At 32.6% G+C, this 18,058-nt stretch overlaps 1 protein-coding gene and 1 long non-coding RNA gene across 2 annotated transcripts; one reads left to right on the forward strand and one right to left on the reverse strand.

Moving 5' to 3' along the window:
• Positions 1–5,550: 5,550 nt before the first annotated feature.
• LOC107962272 (uncharacterized) lies at positions 5,551–12,920 on the reverse strand. Its single transcript, XR_005928690.1, has 2 exons — positions 12,439–12,920; positions 5,551–5,883 (listed from the first exon to the last, which is right to left on the reverse strand). It is a non-coding gene; the product is annotated as an uncharacterized lncRNA (long non-coding RNA).
• Positions 12,921–14,608: 1,688 nt separating this feature from the next.
• LOC107962273 (cation/calcium exchanger 4) lies at positions 14,609–17,205 on the forward strand. Its single transcript, XM_016898589.2, has one exon. It carries the CDS (start codon positions 14,921–14,923, stop codon positions 16,886–16,888), a length of 1,968 nt encoding a protein of 655 aa, XP_016754078.1. The 5' UTR covers positions 14,609–14,920; the 3' UTR covers positions 16,889–17,205.
• The last annotated feature ends 853 nt before the right edge of the window (positions 17,206–18,058 follow it).

Genomic DNA, 18,058 nt, shown 5'->3' on the forward strand with positions numbered 1-18,058 from the left:
TCCCAAATGGAAATGGGAGCGTGTAACGATGGATTTCGTAAGAAAAATATTGTTTGGATAATAGTTGATCGATTTACAAAATCTACTCACTTTATTGTCGTTAGAACCTGTTAGTCACTTCCGAAGTTAGTTGATGTATACATTCGAAAAATTGTCAGATTGCATTGAGTACCAATGTCAATTATTTCAGATTGGGATCCCCAATTCACATCAAGCTTTTGGAAACAACTGCATGAAGCACTTTATACGAGACTTAATTTTATCATGGCCTTTCAGCCGTAGATGAATGGACAGTCTGTGCGTGCTATTCAGATACTGGAAAATATACTTCGAGCTTTTGTAATTGATTTTGAATCAGGTTGGGAACATTATGAAACAAGCGTGTTCCACTAGTAAACGTATTGTGGTGTATTCACAGTGTTAAGGAAGTGACTTGGGAATCGGAAAAAATGATGAAATCACAGTATCCCCACATCTTTCCAAGAAAATTTTAGGGACACAATTTCATAAATGGGAGAGAATCATAACGACTCGTTTTCAGTGGTGTCAGAAGTAAAGATTATGCAATCACAATTCCGGCTAGTGAGTTAATATTTATTAGTTAATTAGTATCTATATGATACCTTGAACATAGTATAAAAATTTGGTTATGAAATTCAAAATTTTAAATAGCTAATTTAATATAAAGGACTAAAGTATAAAAGATGTAAAAGTTAAGGTTTACTAGCAAATGTGATAAATTGTTGTAAAAAGGAAGTTTAAAGGACTTAGTGGATAATAACACCAAATACTAAGATAATGGATGTGTATGATTGGTTTTGTTGTAAATTTAGTAATTTTAAATTGATAAAATAGAATTAAGCTAAACTAAAAGAAAGAAAATTAAAAAAAAAAGAACAAATGGCCATAACTCTTTTCTTTTTTCTTCTTCACCTTGAGAAAGGAGAGGAACACCATTGTAAAGGGATTGGAGCTTTCATTGTTATTTGTGCATGCATGTAAGCAAATTAGGCCTCCGTTGTTAATAAATTCGGTATTTTTGTGATTATTATAGCTTAAGGTTAGGGAATGTTTTGTTTGAATATACATAGCCTTTGAAGTGGAGAGGGATAAGTTCACAAGTTTTATGGTTTAAAATGGTTACTTTGTGTAGGAATTCTTTCTAGTTCTAAATTTTAGGATTTAAATTTTATAAAGTGGAAAAAGTCAAGGTTAAATTGTAAATTTCAGTTATTTTGGAACTATATAAATGTCATGAAGTGTTCGGCCGATTGAATTCAGTTTTACGGTATATAAATTGAGAGCTTTGATATTGAGGATTAAATTGTACTCAAAACAAATGTTTTGGGGGTAATTATGCAATTATTATTGAAGAGATAATTATATGATTCTAGAGGTTAAAAAGTTTAAACGGGGAATAATTAGATTAAACTGTTGAAGTCAAATCAAGAAAAGAACCAATCGAGAGTTAATCGGGGAAAAGCCAAAGTAATGGAGTAATCGTTGGTCTCGTGTGGAGTTGGTTTTATCAAGGTAAGTTCATAGTCCTTGAACTCGAACTCTATTTATTTACTGTAATTAATTTAATTGTTACCTGATATCTGATTATATTATATATATGTAATCAATTGAGTAGGTGAAGTGAAGAATTATGGGGTTATATATATATGGTTATGGAATAGATCAAAGAATTAATCATAGTAATTTGATGCAAATGGTTGATTTATGAAATGAGAGATTGTCGAGATATATTAATTATGTATGTATTTGTCGATTTTACTGATTAATGTCGGGCACACTGAAATATTTGTAATGTTGGTATAACCAACCAATGTTGGGCACACATATGATATTGCCGGTATATCCGACTAGCGCTGGGTGCAAAACATCGTTGGTTTATTTGACTAGTGCAGGGCACAACTATTGTCGGATTATCCAACCAGTACTGGGTGCAAAACATTGTCGATTTAACCGACCAGTGCAGGGCACAATTATTGTTAGTATATCTAAATATTGGTGGGCGCAAAATTTACTATGTTATATCCGTCAGGCACCGGGTGCCAATAATGGTATGGTTGTTGATTACGAAAAAATGATTTATTGAATGAGTTTGGAAAGAGAGCTATAATGGGAAAAGTTGATAATTGATACATATATTTCTTGTAATATAGTATGTGGTAAAGAACATTATATGTTTTGAATACATGAATTATGGCTATTAAGTGTATGTTTAGTTCTTGTGGTTTAATGAAATTTTTTCAGCATTTGATCATTCCTCTGTATGTAGGTTACGTACGTATCTTTGATTATCGACTCAACATCTAGCGATAATCTCGAACTCAATGTTGGCGAAGGATCCTTTTTGAGTCTTGGCATGTACCTAGGATGTTAATATTATGAAATAGTCATTTTGATGTTTAGTTATTTTTAAAGAAAGTTATTTGTATATGATGTTGCTTTGTAAACTTTTTTCATATGTTTTGTTTTAATGCAAATGCTTGTACACAGGTTATGGGTGAATATGAGTATGTTTTATGAGTTTCTCATTTTTTGGATATGTATATTCTGTGTGATGTGGTGAATAATATTACATGTCATTAAATGTATGAAATGTGGTGTCAATGATAGCATATTAGTTACGCACTTGATTGTTTTAATTGGTATGTTTTGACTTTTTTTTAGGTGTATTTAGTGATATGTTAAGGTTGCTTTTAGGTTTATATTGATGGCCAAGTTCGGTGTAAAGTTTACCTTGTTTTTGAAGCAAATTTTGGTACACAAGGCCTGGGACACGGGTTTCCACACGGCCGTGTGTCTTAATATTTTTAGGTGCAGTTTTCTCACAGTTTGGCACATGTACAAGGCCCGTGACACGACTGTGTGTCCTAAAATAGTTTGTTACACAATTTGGGACACGACCAGTGACACAACTATGTGACCCAACATCAAATGCACACATAGTTAGGCACACGGCCTACGACAAGGTTGTGTGGCCTTAATTTGAATATACACACGGGCAGACACACAGGCTGGGATATGACCATGTGCCCAGACTTTGAATATCCACACGGTTTGGGTTATGTCACACGGCCTGGCGACATTGTCGTGTGACCCCTATTTTCAAAATTTTCAACATTTCCTAATTTTTCTGTTTTGCTGCGAATTGATCCCAGAATGTTTTCAAACTATTTTTAGGGCCCGATAAACTTGGTTTAAAGCTCTTAAGTGCAAGGTTATTATAAATTGAATGTAATATTTGTTTCTATATAATGTTAAATGTTTAAAATTTTATTGTAATACTCTAAAACCCTAATCCAGCGACGGAGATGGATTAGGGGTTTTTCAATTTATACATGATTGTTATAATTTTTTTCTTAACCTCACTTCTGAAGATGTATTACATTTGATGATTGGGAAATTGTTCGAAGAGTTATAAAAGTGTTAGAAATTTTTTATCATCTTACAATGAAGGTGTTTGGTTCTTTTCATGTCACCTATCATTCACTTTTAGAAATATATATCTTTTTGATTTCTGGCAAAATTTTGGATAATTAGACATAATTTCTCTGACTTCCAAAATAAGGGATAAGTATAATAAGTATTGGAGGTGAAGGAAACAAGATCAACTTACTAGTTTACTTGGGAGTTATCTTTGATCTATGATGTAAAATGAACTTTTTGGACTTTGGGGTCAACTTGCTTTTTCCTAATATTGCTAATGACATTATGAAAAAATTGAGAAAGAATTGTGTTGCTTGTTCAATGAGCATTCTTCTAATGCTAGGAAAATTCAATTGCTTGAAGGTAGATCTAGTTTTTCAAAAATTATTTTGAATTCAATGGAAATAGATCAATTAGTAATGCAAATGGGCTTGGCCAAGCAAAATTACCTTAAGAAGAAGAAACAAGTTGGACTAGAAAGTAAATCTGAGTTGGATAAGTATTTGGGTGAGGAGGGAGAAGTAAACAATTCAAGTTCATTTGATTTATTATTGTGGTGGAAAATGGACAGTTCTAGAGTCCCTATTCTTGCATAAATGGCTCAAGATATTCTTGCTATTCCTATATCAAAAATTGCCTCAAAAAGTGCATTTAGCATAGGTGGATATGTTCTCGATAGTTTTAGAAGTTCTCAAACTGCTCTCATTGTCGAGGCTTTGGTTGGCACACAAGATTAGCTACAGAAATCTAAGGATCTTATCAATTTTGAAGAGTATGTTGATGAACTTCAAACCATAAAAGATGATAATATATTAATTTTGATTCATAAAATAAGCTTTTATGTTATTTATACTAGTAAGCACTCCTATAATTTTACTAACATTTTTGTTTTTAAATTTGCTAGACTCATCCAAAATACCCAAAGATTAAGAAGGTAATATACTTAGCATTAGTTTATAAAGTTAAATGTTTAATTAATTTTTTTTGCAAATATTTTTTTTATTATTTAACTGACTCATTCAATAATTTTACTAGACATTTCAAGTTTAAAAACGGTGTTTGAAGAAAAAAGAAGTTTAAGCTATTGTTTATTTTTTTGAACTGAAGTGTTATTGTTGTTGGTTTATTGGACTTTTGTTGTGTTGTTTTTATTTTTTGTTTTGTTGTTTGGACTGGTGTAGTTTATTGCTATATTTTGGACTTTTGCTAATTTTTTTTCTATTATAATCTTGTTGTATTGTTGTTGTTATTTACTTGGACTCATGTTATGTTGTTTTTATTTGTTCACTTGTTTATTTCAATTTTCCTTTGTATGGTCATGTTTAAAAACTTTAAAAAAATTAAAAAGATCACATAAAAATAAACAACACTAAAGTTATTTTTTCAATTTAACTCAAACAAATATATTTGATTCGATTAGATTCGAATTTCATCTCACTCAACTCGATTTGAGAAAATTTCAAATCAAGTTAAAATGATAAAATAGGATTCATCAACTCGACTAACCTGAAAATTTTTCATTTGATTCGATTGAAAGCTCACCCTTAGGTTTAGTAATTACTTAGGGTTCAAGTAAGACTTAAACATGCTTATAAATAGTTAAGTATGGCAAACCACAAAAATATGTGTTTTACTTGATTTTTTATTAATAAAATACTCTAAAGAGAGATTTTCTTATGCGACTAGTTTCTTATTTCTTTCTTGATAAAACTTTTGCTTCAATTTTTCAAGATTGTGGAAGAGGTTGATCATAATTTCAACTTTTAAGTCAATTGGGAAGGTTGATCAATGGTCAATATAATTTTTTGTTGGTGCAAGTTCACCAGAAGGAGACTAAACTATCTATCCAACTATTTTCCATCAACACCATTCATATTTTTTTTTATCATCAACTTGTCTATCATCTTTTGTTTCTTTTCTTAATCTTTAATTCTTTTTTTCCATTTATTTATAGTTATTGATGGAAATTTCCAATTCAAAAATTTTAGTCCAGAAGTTACTTAGGGCCCTTTTGGATAGGTAGTGCGTTTATTTGCGGTTAGTGTAAAAATAACGGTGACGGTGAGATTAGATGCTATAATGTGATACAAAAAAAAATACACCATAATAAAAGTAAATGCCCATCCAAAAAAATCCTTATGTTGTAAGAAAGAATCATGAACTTTAAGTTGATTGTTTGTACACTTAAAATTTAGTCCCAAAATTATATTGATATTCATTTAATTAGTAATTTCTTATCATTTAATTACAAAAAAATTAAATAAGTCTGCTACCCTAGCACGCTCTTGAGCCTGCCGCCTCTGGCAAGTGGTTTTAGGTTTTTGTTCTTTTGTTTCGCTTTGTGCTTTTAGTCTTTATTTTATTTTGCAGTCGGCACATCTAAACCAGTTGAGTGGTACGGTTGTCCTGGATAGTGTTGTCCTCCTTTTTTGGTCTTCCAATCTACAATCACGGAGACTAAATTAGCATAATTGAAAATTAATGAGGAAGAAGAAATTTTACAGATGCAAATAGATCCAGAAACAAGGAGTGGAGGAGTTTCAATTGGTGGGGTGTTTCCTAACTGCCAGTTTAATCTATTTTCCAGCCATGAGAAGTACTATGACAAATCTATGGCACCCTGCTCGTAGGGTTCAAATTCGAGATCTGGGGGAGAAAAGGTATCTTTTTCAGTTTTTTCATGTTATGGATATAGAGCGGGTTTTGAAGGGATCACCATGGACTTTCAATAATCATTTATTGGTGCTTCATAATCTAAAGAGGGGGGAAGATCCACAAGCAGTTCCCTTGGTTTTCTCTCCTTTTTGGGTACAAATCCATGATGTCCCACTTAGGATGTTTTCGAAAAATTTAGCAATACAATTGGGGAATTTTATAGGGGTTTTTCTAGAGTATGACGGTTCAGTGTTGGGTAAAGAAAATCGTAATTTCTTGAGAGTAAGGGTACAGATTAATGTTAAGCGCCCTCTAAAAAGGAAGAAACAGGTCATATTTTATGAGAGATATTAGTACGTTAATTTTAAGTATGAACGTTTATCTCTTTTTTACTTCTATTGTGGTCGGTTAGGGCATAACGATTCTTTCTGTGAAGCAAAAATGATGCTCGAGGTGGAAATTATTGAAATGGGTTAGGACTTGTCCCTACGAGGCTAATCTCGGAGAGCTCTATCGTTGATTAATATATGGCTACGAGAAGAAGGGGAAGGGAGCTGGAGGGACAATCGAGTTTTGAGGGTTAGATATTGGGATGGGGATAACAAATAACGAAATGGAAAAAAATTCGATCCAATTCTCGATCTTAGAATGTGTCGTCCTCTAACCAACGAGAAAACGACTGTTGGACGGATCAAGTACAAACTGATATGGAGCATGATTTGGAAAATGGCATCTTAATAGGGGAGAAGGGGAAAAAATGATTGCGAGGGGAGATGGAAAATCCGAACGAAAAAGAAAAGAGTGGTAGTGCAATAATTAGTAGGAGGATGGTGGAATCAAATTTGTTATTATCGGCGGTTGCCAAAAGGCATGCCGACTGGGCACAATAAAAATCATAAGTTGGAATGTCCGTGGTTTGGGGAACCCACGGACGATTCGAAGACTTCGGCATTCACTGAAGATGCACAATCCCCAAATCGTCTTCCTCATGGAGACAGCTTTATCGAAGACAAATGGACCGAGTTCATAGAAGATGTGGTTTTGAGAATGGTATTAAGATTGACTCAGAAGGTACTAGATGAGGGTTGTGTTTAGCATGGAAGACTGGAATTAACGTTGTATACGGAGTTTTTTTAAAAGACATATTGATGTTGTAATTCAAAATTCTGAAGTAGGTTTTGATTGGAGATTTACAAATTTCTATGGATCTCCATATGCTCAAGATAGAAACGATTCATGGGCTGTTTTAAAAAGTCTAACTTCTGATATGGATCTCCCTTGGTTTGTATGTGGTGACTTTAATAAAATTTTATATGGATTTGAAAAGAAATGATGGTTGCCTAGAGATGAAAGAAGGATAGAGCTCTTTCGAAAAACTTTGGAAGAATACCACCTGAGTGATGTGGGTTTTTTTGGCAGTTGGTTTACTTGGGAGAAAGGTAATTTACCGACGACGAACATTTAAGAGCGTTTGGATAGAGGTGTAGCCAGTACAAACTGGTTTGTAAAGTTTCCAAAGGTGAAAGTCTAGCATTTAGTTCACTCTTTTTCAGATCATTGTTCTCTCCTTATTAACACAAGAATGATAGAAGAGAGGGAGCAGAATAACAATTTCAGATTTGAAGCTTGGTGGTTATTAGAGGATTCCTTTTTAGACCAAGCAAAGTTTTTATGGGAAAATTCAGTTGGGGAGTTGTTGCAGAAGCTGGAAAATTTAAAAAAAGGTCTGAAAAAATAGGCTGGACAAATTAACGTGAGTAGGAAGCAAAGGAAAAAGCTCTTAGTGGAAAAATTGGTTGAGTTGTCTAAAGCTGACAGAGATGACAAAAACCTAGCTGAACTGATTGATATGAAGATTGATTTGAATTTTGAGATAGAAAAAGATGAATGCTACTGGGAATAGAGGGCTAAGTTGAACTGGTTAAAATTTGGAAATAAGAACACAACGCTTTTTCACAGTCAAGCTACACAAAGAAGGAAAAAAAACTTCATTTGTAAGTTGCAAACGAACGATGGACGAGATAGGGAGACTATACAGGAAATTAAGGAGGTTGCACGATCATACTTTCAACATTTATTCTCGGAAGGCGATAGAGGGAATTATGATCACTTGTTATCAGGGATTGAAAGATGCGTTAATAAGGAATATAATTAGAAACTCACAATGCCCTATACAGAGGAGGAAATTCGTGAAGCAGTGTTTAATATGAGATCCACAAAGGCCCTAGGGAAGATGGATTCCCGGCTTTTTTTTACCAGAAGTGCTGGCATATTGTTGGTCAAGAAGTTACCTCCTTTTGCTTACGTCTTTTGAATGGCGATATGGAGGTTAGTCTTATTAATTCTACTCATATAATGCTTACTCCAAAAGTTTCCAATCCTCTAAATATGACACAGTTTAGGCCTATTAGCTTATGTAATATGCTTTACAAAATCATGGCAAACGCTATTGCAAATAGATTGCGAGGAATAATTGGAAAATGCATTGATGAAGCCTAGAGTGCCTTTGTGCCAGGGCGAATATCTGATAACGTGTTGTTAGCCTATGAAATACTCCATATGCTTAAAAGAAAGCGAGTAGGAAAAAAAGGGTTTATGGCTGTTAAACTCGATATGAGTAAAGCATATGATAGAGTCAAGTGGAACTTTTTAGAAGAGATAATGGCAAGAATAGGGTTTGATAAAAAATGGATTACTACCCTTATAAAGTGTGTAACAACTGTCTCTTATTCGGTGGTTCTAAATGGGCATTTGGAGAGAAATTTTTACCAACCAGAGGACTTCGACAAGGGGATCCTTTAAGTCCGTTCTTATTTCTTATATGTGGAAAGGGTCATCGAGTTTAATGAGACTAGCTATGATTGGAGGTTTTCTCAAAGGGGTAAAGATTAGCAGGAGTGGTCCACGGGTGTCCTACCTTTTATTTGCGGATGATTGCATTTTATTTAGGGAGGCAACACACAGGGGAGTTAATTTATTTCAAAACATCTTACGTGAGTACAGATCCTGTTTAGGTTAGTGTGTTAATTTTGATAAATCGATAGTATTTTTTAGCAAAAACACGGCAGAAGAGGTTCGACGGCTGATTATTAATCTATTAGGAGTTCGCACTTCTAATGAGCCAAAGAGATATCTAGGGCTATCGAACATTGTGGGTCAAAGAAAAAATGAGTCTTTTCAAAATTTGAAGGATTGCATCAAAAAATGTATTGATAAATGGAGTACTAGGTTCTTATCTCAGGGAGGAAAATAGGTTTTTATAAAAGCCGTTCTTCAAGCTATAACAACTTATGCAATGGCGTGTTTTTTATTACCAAAAGTTCTATGCGATGAATTCAACAGTATCATTGCAAAATTTTGGTGGTATAAGGGTCACGGAAAAAAGGGGATCCATTGGTGCATTTGGAAAAATCTTTGCATTTTAAAAGAAAATGTTGGTTTAGGTTTTCAAAATTTTGGTCAATTTAATGTTGCGTTGTTAGCTAAGCAAGGTTGGTATCTTATTAACTATCCAGATTCTTTATTGGCCAGAGTATTAAAAGCAAAATATTATCCGCAATCCAGTTTTCTAAATGCTGAGTTGAGAAATTTACCTACACTTACTTGGAGAAGTATTTGGGCAGCTAAGGGGCTTATACAGAATAGGATGTGGTGGAGAGTGGGTAGGGGGACAACATCTCAATCTGGAACAATAGCTGGATCCCAGGGATCGAGGATCTAGGAGGGCAAAACAGATCAAACAATGAGGAGTTGAAATTAGTTTTAGATCTTATTGATCCTTCAAACAGGAAATGGAGGGTTGATGTGATTAATAATATCTTTCAAACGGATGTTGCTCAGAAAATCATACAGATCCCTCTTGCGGAGACAGACCATGAAGATTTCCAAGTCTGGAAAAGAGAACAATCTAGCGAGTTTTCAACACGTAGTGCCTACAAACTATTAGAACATGCTACGACGAATCTTAATTGTAGACACTCAATTTTGCCCCGGCCCAAAAATAAGTCCAAAAACAAAAATAATAAACTCAAAAAAAATGAAATCCAAGTTCAGTCTAAAATTACAAATATATAATTTGGCCCAATCAGAATGGCCCATTACTTGAAAAGATTTAAGGTTCATCTATAAGCTTGACTCATATGGAAATATAATCTTTAATGATATGCAATCTTAAATATGATATGCAATCTTAAATATGATACAATCTTAGATATAATTGCAATATTAGATATGATATGCAATCTTAGAAGATATGATTTTGTAATCTTAGAAATTTAATTTGTAGATACCTTTTAATCTTAACCGTTGATGTAATTGATATGTACCGTTAGATTTGAGACTGCTTAACTATAAATAGAGGCCTCTCCCCTCATTGTAAAACAACTTGACTTCACTGGAGTTTTGGGAAAGCAATAAAAATTCTTGAATGTATTCATTCAAATTTCTGTCCCTCTTACGTTCTTATTCTATGTGGTTTGTTCTTATTTTATTTTTCGTCTATCTTAATTTTTCAACCTTTTTTTTATTTTAATTTCTTCATTTTTCAAATATGTATATTTATTCCTATCTTTTATACATTTGATTATGTATTTTATATATTATAATATTTAACTTTTTTATATAATTTATTTTCAAATATATATTTTCTATGCATGTATATATATTATATTATCATTTCATGTATTTTAAACTATTGCATTATATTTTTTATAATTTGTAAATATTCTATTTATTCATTTTTTTAGTGTATGTCATTTATCTTATTTATGCATAGTTTCATTTTTTTATGCTATGTTTAATTATTTCTTTTATGTTCTATTTTATGATATATATTGTTATATAATTTTTACATGTATTATATTTTTCTTTTAGTTTACTCATATTTTTATTTATTTATTATCTTATATTTACCCTAGTATGATTTTTTTTATTAAACGTATACTCATGTTATTTAGTTTTGTCTTAATGATATTATTTATGTTTGTATAAAAAAGTTAGAATATTTTATACATCTATACTTCATGATGCATTAATATGTCATCCTAAAACGTTATTTAAAATAATACTCCAAGAATTTTTTTAAAAAAAATAAAAAACAATACTTGATGTTTAAAAACTTCGAGAAATAATGCCCTAACATGTTAAGTTACGATTTCTCGTTTGTCTAAATGCTTAAAGTATCATTCTAAATAGATTTTGTAAATCACGAGATAATTTCAATTACGAAAGTTTAAGAATATCATGTCTTTAACATGTTGGATGTAATGTTTATATTCTTTTAGAGCTAAAAAATTTCAATTTTTTTAACTTAAATAATTCCAATTAAAAAAAATCTTATTTTTTAAATCCTTTCAAGTTTTTGACATTAAGACAAAAATCTATTCAATTTGGTACCAATTTTTAGAGTTGCAAGAGTGCTAATCCTTCGTAACCGACTCCCGAACCTATTTTTCTTAATTTTAATAGACTACAACATTTTATAAAATGATCCAATCACACCTAAAAAGATTGATAACGACTCCCGTTTTCATTTTTCAAAAATCAATTTGCGTTTTTCAAACATCACTTTAAAAAATAGTTTCGACCTCGATGCTGTTTCAGTGTTGAAGATAGCCTCCACGTCTTTCGTCACGGTCTTATATCAACAGAAGTGTGGCAAAAGTTACAGCTTTCCTGGGTAATTAATACTGCGAGTCAAAATATTTGGGAGTGGCTAACCTAGGTTTTCACGAGAGGGAATGATGAACAATGCCAGCTTTTCTGCTATGCTTTGTGGTTAATCTGGTTTTCCAGAAATCAATTTATTCATGAGAGAAAGAGCACGACTGGCACAGATCTAGCAAAAAGCGTACAGAGACATATGGAGGAATACGAAGGAATGCGATCAAAAAAGAGTCATGTTAATACCATCAAAAACCAAAGCGCTCAGGAAGACTCACCAAGTTTGACGGTTAAGTTTGATGCAGCTTTTAATGGCAGAAATTTCAAGTCAGCGACAGGTCTGGTAGCGTGGGGGATTAGGGGTGAACTATTGGCATTAAAGTCGAACCTTCACAGCAACGTGTCCGCATTTGCAGCAGAAGCATATGCATGTTATGAAGCCATTAAGTTAGGGATTTCCATGGGTTTGCAATCGGTTAAAATCATGGGGATTCCAGAACAGTTGTTAAAAAGTGTAAAACAACAACAAAAGACAAATCAGAGATCGGAGCGATTATCAGAGATATTCAAAATACAACAACCAGATTTCAAGAGATCCACTTCCAGTATATCCACAGAACAGAGAACTTGAGAGCTCATAGAATCGCAAAGAACACACTTGCAAGAGGAGAAAGATCGTACCTGACGGGAGAAGAACTACATGACCAGGCGTTCGGTTCGGCGGGGCGATGGCCACGATGCCCAGACTGAAGGACCTTTGAGACAAATGAGACTCACAACCAGATAGCAGAAATGATTTATTTTTCTCTTTGGGAATTGCTATCATCAGAACGGGTGGTTTTTGAAATGAAAATGCGAGTAGTTTTAATGGATGCCAGTAGTTTGAGTTGACCGGGGTGGATGCGTAGGTTTCCTGTTTTCTTTTCATTATCATTTATTGCTTCTGTCGTTCTTATCCAGTTAATAGTTCTTTTCTTTTTTTAATTCCTTTAGGAGGCCTCCACTATTAAACTGTCCAGTAAGGCCGTTCTTCTTTTGTATGTTCCTAGCCAGAGTAGGATTGAGCCCAATTGATCTGTTTGGGCCTATTTTAGTTTTCTTTTTCCAAATAAAGTACCCGGCCAATTTTAATTTCAAAAAAAAAAAATTATTCCCAAGATTTCGCATCATGAATTAAGGATTGTAATGTTTTTAATATTTGGGTTATGGATTGGAATATTTTAATGTTTTGTAACTACTTTGACTTTAGTTTAGTGTATTAGTCTTTCAATAATGTTTTAAAACATTCCAAGTTTTAGAGTCAATAAAATTAGCTTTGCTAATCTTTTAATTGAATTTGTAATGTATAATGAATGTTTAAGATATTATCTATCTATAATATATATAAAAGCATGAATTTAGATAAAGTTTTGAATAAATAAAAATATTCTCTCTCTTTTTTTATCATATTATTAGATTGACAACTAAAAATAATAATAATTTAATTTAAAAGTTTTAGTTTTCATTTAAGTATTGTAATAATTACAAATTGTATTGACATCTAAATATTAATATAAAGTTAACTTCAAGTAGTATTTGTGATCACTATTAAGTGTTGGGTGCACTGGTAAGACCTATTACATTCTCAAAGGAATGTAAACTCAAATTTTGGAGACAAGATTATTGAAAATGGTAGTCACAAATCCCAAACACTATATGTAAACCAGATATAGCGAATAAAAAAAAGTATGGTAATTAAAAATTTTACTTATACCGAAAAATTTGATTTAAGCTTTAAATATTTAGTAAATTTGTTAAAAAATATTTTTGAAAGGATAAAATGTTTATTGTAGATTTGATATTATAAAGTAAAAAATATAAATTTAAATAATATTCAAATTTATAATATTATGATATATAAAATACATCAACTTAAATTATTATAAAAAATATTAAAATACTTTATTGTAACTCATTATTAATATTTTAATATATGAGACATAAATTTTAAATTTATTTTAAGTAATAAATATAATTTAATTTAAATCTTTTAATTGATATTTAAATCTAATTATAATTTAATTTAAGTTTATTAGAGGCAAAGTACTATGTTAAATCAATTAAAAGAAAGATTGTTGTAAAATTGAGTTTTATTTTATCCATTAATTATCACTTAATTAATATTAGAGAATATTATCAAATAGTTAAACACATTCAATCAAGTAGCAAACGGAGATAATTAGTAATAATAAGTTAGTAGTCGAATCATATTCGAACAACAATAGTATCGAAAAGAGATTGAAAATTTATTTAATTGATTATAAGGTAATATAACATTAAATTTGTCCTCTTAGTTCCAAATTTCTATATTAATTTTAATAATTTATATATTAATTCAATTTTATTTTATCTAATTATTTAATATTTTATTATCAATTATTTTCTGTTTTTCATTACTTTTTAAACAGTTTATTCTCTAAATTATTTATCAAAAATAGTAGAATTTTATTATAAATTATACCTATGTTCATTTAATTAGTAAATATATATATTTTAAATTGTAGAATTATACCATTTAAAGAATTAGAAATATAAACACATAAAAAATTACGTATAATATTTTTTAAAATTCTGATTAATTTTTTCAAAATTTTTCATCTTTTAAAATTTTTTGAATATTAAATTAGTGAAACCGATTGGATTTTGCAAACCATGATTCTCTTATTAATAAAGCATGAAATTAACACGAGTAAAATAGTTTTTTCTTAATTGAAAAAAAATAACTTTTAAATTTTATAAAAATGTAATAAAAAATTAGCACTCATTAAAAAATAGTATATATTAATATAAATAATAAAGGGGTGATAAAGAAAAAGGAAAAAAAATAGCAGTCATGAGAAATTTCTAACCAACTTCTCCTCCAAATTAATTTTTTCAAAAATTCCCTGATTATTATTGTCAACGAACTTCTGCGTTGGAAAAACTGTCCCAAAAAGAGCCATTAAATTCCATTTCCTCTTTAATCTTGGGGTCATCGGTAAGTATCCTAAATTTCATATTCGTTTTCTCTTCTGAATTCAAAGGCTGGGGTTTCCTAGTTCCTTAGCTGAAAACCCTAGCCTAATTCACTTTGTAGGAATTTTTAAAAGCTTGATGTTTTATTTTAGATAAAGAGATTTTATTTATGAGTAATAATTGTCTTTATGTTTCAAAAAGTCCCAAATTTCATGGGATTTTCAATGGATTATCTGCCATTATTCTACTGTTCTTTTTTTACACCCGGGTTGATTTCTTAAGGAACCCTCACATTAGCCAATCGTCTGGGCTTATTAATTATAATTTGAATCAAAGAACCGTACTTGATCACGTCGGTATAATTCGTCGAAAAATTAGCGAACTTGATGCCAGTTCGTCAAATTTAGCTTTTGGGAAGGGCCAGCAGAATGAGTTGAATGTAAGCTTGGGCCATCCTGTTTTCTGTACCGGATTGAATAATCATCAGGGTTTTGCTAATCAATGTGAGTTCCTGGAATCGAATCCACAGTGTTCTTCAGATGGATTCTTTGATTACATTAAGTTCTTCTATTGTGGTTGTGGAGAATTTAGGATAGTGGGCTATTTGATATTGGGTGTTTGGCTTGTTTCTTTGTTTTATCTTTTGGGTAACACTGCAGCGGACTACTTTTGCCGTTCATTGGAGAAGCTTTCATATCTGCTTATGTTGCCTCCAACTGTTGCTGGGGTTGCACTCCTTCCGTTGGGAAATGGGGCACCGGATGTGTTTGCAAGTATAGCTGCATTTTTGGGGACGGATACAGGTGGAGTGGGTCTTAATAGCGTGTTAGGTGGTGGAGTTTTTGTTACTTGTGTTGTTGTAGGGGCTGTCTCCCTTTGTGTAGCGGGGACCAGGGTTCAGATTGATAAAAGATGCTTCATTAGGGATATCTGTTTCTTCCTTTTTATGCTCATGTCACTTACAATGATATTGATAATTGGCAAGGTGAGTATTTGGGGTGCCATTGCATTTGTCATGATCTATGTGATTTATGCATTTTCTGTGGTTGCAAATGAGATTCTGTGGAAACATACTGGGGGGTTGAAATTGGATGTTGTTACACCATTGCTTCCTGTCCGAGGAAATCTGTTTTCACAAGGAAACGAAGAGGATACTTTTCTTTATAGTTATCTGCTGGACGTGGACACTGGAAATGATCCACCCCATCTACCTAGTTCCCTGCCACAATGGATGTGGGCTTCAAATGTTGCTATATATTCCAATCAATTCATGAAAGCCAGTCCATTAGCTGAAGACAGGCCTCCATGGGGTTGGACTGAAGAGGGCATGGAAACTAATGAGTCACCATTCTCTTGCTCTATATTATTATCGCTCCTGGAGTTGCCGCTGACAGTTCCAAGGAGGCTAACAATTCCTCTAGTTGATCAGGAATCATGGTCAAAACCATATGCTGTGGCTAGTGTTTCATTGGCTCCTGTTCTGTTAGGATTTCTGTGGAATAGCAAAGGTGATGTGGGCTTTGAGAGTCGAGTGATCACATGGTGTCTCAGTGTTGCAGCTGGTTGCACACTTGGTATTCTTGCATGTAAGCATACTGCATCCGATCATCCGCCTCGGAGGTTTTTAATTCCATGGGTATTTGGGGGATTTTTTACGAGCATTGTCTGGTTTTATATGATTGCGAATGAGCTTGTTGCTCTGTTGGTAGCATTTGGTGTGATATTTGGAATTAATCCTTCCATTCTTGGAGTAACTATTCTGGCTTGGGGCAATTCAATGGGTGATTTGGTGTCAAATGTTGCACTGGCAATGAATGGTGGTGATAGTGTGCAGATTGCAATGTCTGGCTGCTATGCGGGTCCTATGTTCAACACACTTGTTGGTCTGGGCATCTCATTGCTGCTTGGAGCTTCATCAAAGAGTCCTTCCTCATACTTAGTTCCTCAAGATAGCAGCTTGTTTTACACCATGGGCTTTCTCATGTCTGGACTAATCTGGGCACTTATAGTTTTGCCTCGAAATGACATGAGACCTAGCAAGATATTAGGATTGGGTCTTATAATGCTTTATCTGATATTTCTTTCTCTCAAGGTGAGCAGTGCTTTGGGACTTACATCACTGCGTGGTTTAAGCTGATTCGTTTTATTGGCTGTAACTAGGTCGACCAGGTAAACTGACATAGTAGAAATGATTTGTCAGATTGATTGGTTAGTTTTCAGTTTCCAAGTACTATATCAACTTTCAGATTTCTATGGCAGAGAAAGCCATTGTTGTAAGATTTACTTAGATAGGCAAATGATATATAACTCACTGTGGGCTCGCAGTGCTTGTTGGAAAAATCTGTCAAACCATTTCATCAGTAAATTCTGTCAATACCAATTCCCTGTTGCATATAACTGGTGTGTCCTTACGGTTTTCAAATAATATTTCCTCGGTGCTAGGTTTGATCTTCATTTAAGGTTCTTTTTTCTAACATCTGATTCTTTGTTTATGGATTGAAGATAGCAGAAATGACCATTAGTTGTGGGCGCTTGTTTGAATGTGGCAACTCATATATAGCTTTGCCTTCGATTGACACTATATTTAAGGAAACAGTTTGCCAACTACGATGTAACCCTGTTCTCTTTCATTCTCCTTTCTGGTTTTGACTCTTCCTCGCCCTCTGCCTTGTGCTAAGCTGTAAGCATCTTTCTTTAAGAAAAAAAAAATCTGGAATTGAGATGATTTTGTGGCTGCATAAGCCCTCTTTATAACTTAGTAGGATAAGATTCCGTAAATGGAACCATCTTCTTAGAGAAAGAAATAAGATATCAATGCTAAACCAAATGTTTAAGCGTTATCAGCAGGCCCTTTTGAGAATGGACTTCTTTTTTTGTCAATTTCAATCAGAATCCGACACGTCACTAGTTATCTGTAATTTTAGGGTTTTTTACCCTAATATTATAAAAAAAATTTTATACACCAAAATGAGTTGTCAGCTAGATTAATTACTAAAATGGTATACTTTTTGGGGTCGTGCCTATCTGACAGGTACAACCTATTATTTTATTATTAAATTTCTTTTTTGTTTTAAAAAATTATTATTGTATTATTTTTAATATTTATATTAATATATAGATAAAATACGGGTTTTATACGGATAAAAAATACCCGAAACGGGTCGAGCCTGTCAGGTAGGCACGACTAGTCGTGCCTGACAGGTAGGCACAACACCTTGCACATTTCCCTTTTCTTTCTTTGCATTTTACAAAAAATTGGTTTTATATCACTTTTGGTCCCTCTACTAGGTCTAAAATTAAAATTCAA

This window comes from Gossypium hirsutum, chromosome A06 (genome assembly GCF_007990345.1).
Source record: "Gossypium hirsutum isolate 1008001.06 chromosome A06, Gossypium_hirsutum_v2.1, whole genome shotgun sequence".
Classification (NCBI taxonomy): Eukaryota; Viridiplantae; Streptophyta; class Magnoliopsida; order Malvales; family Malvaceae; genus Gossypium; species Gossypium hirsutum.

Excerpts from the sequence above, each read along its gene's own strand:
- LOC107962273 (XM_016898589.2), top strand. The coding sequence starts at position 14,921 with ATGAGTAATAATTGTCTTTATGTTTCAAAAAGTCCCAAATTTCATGGG.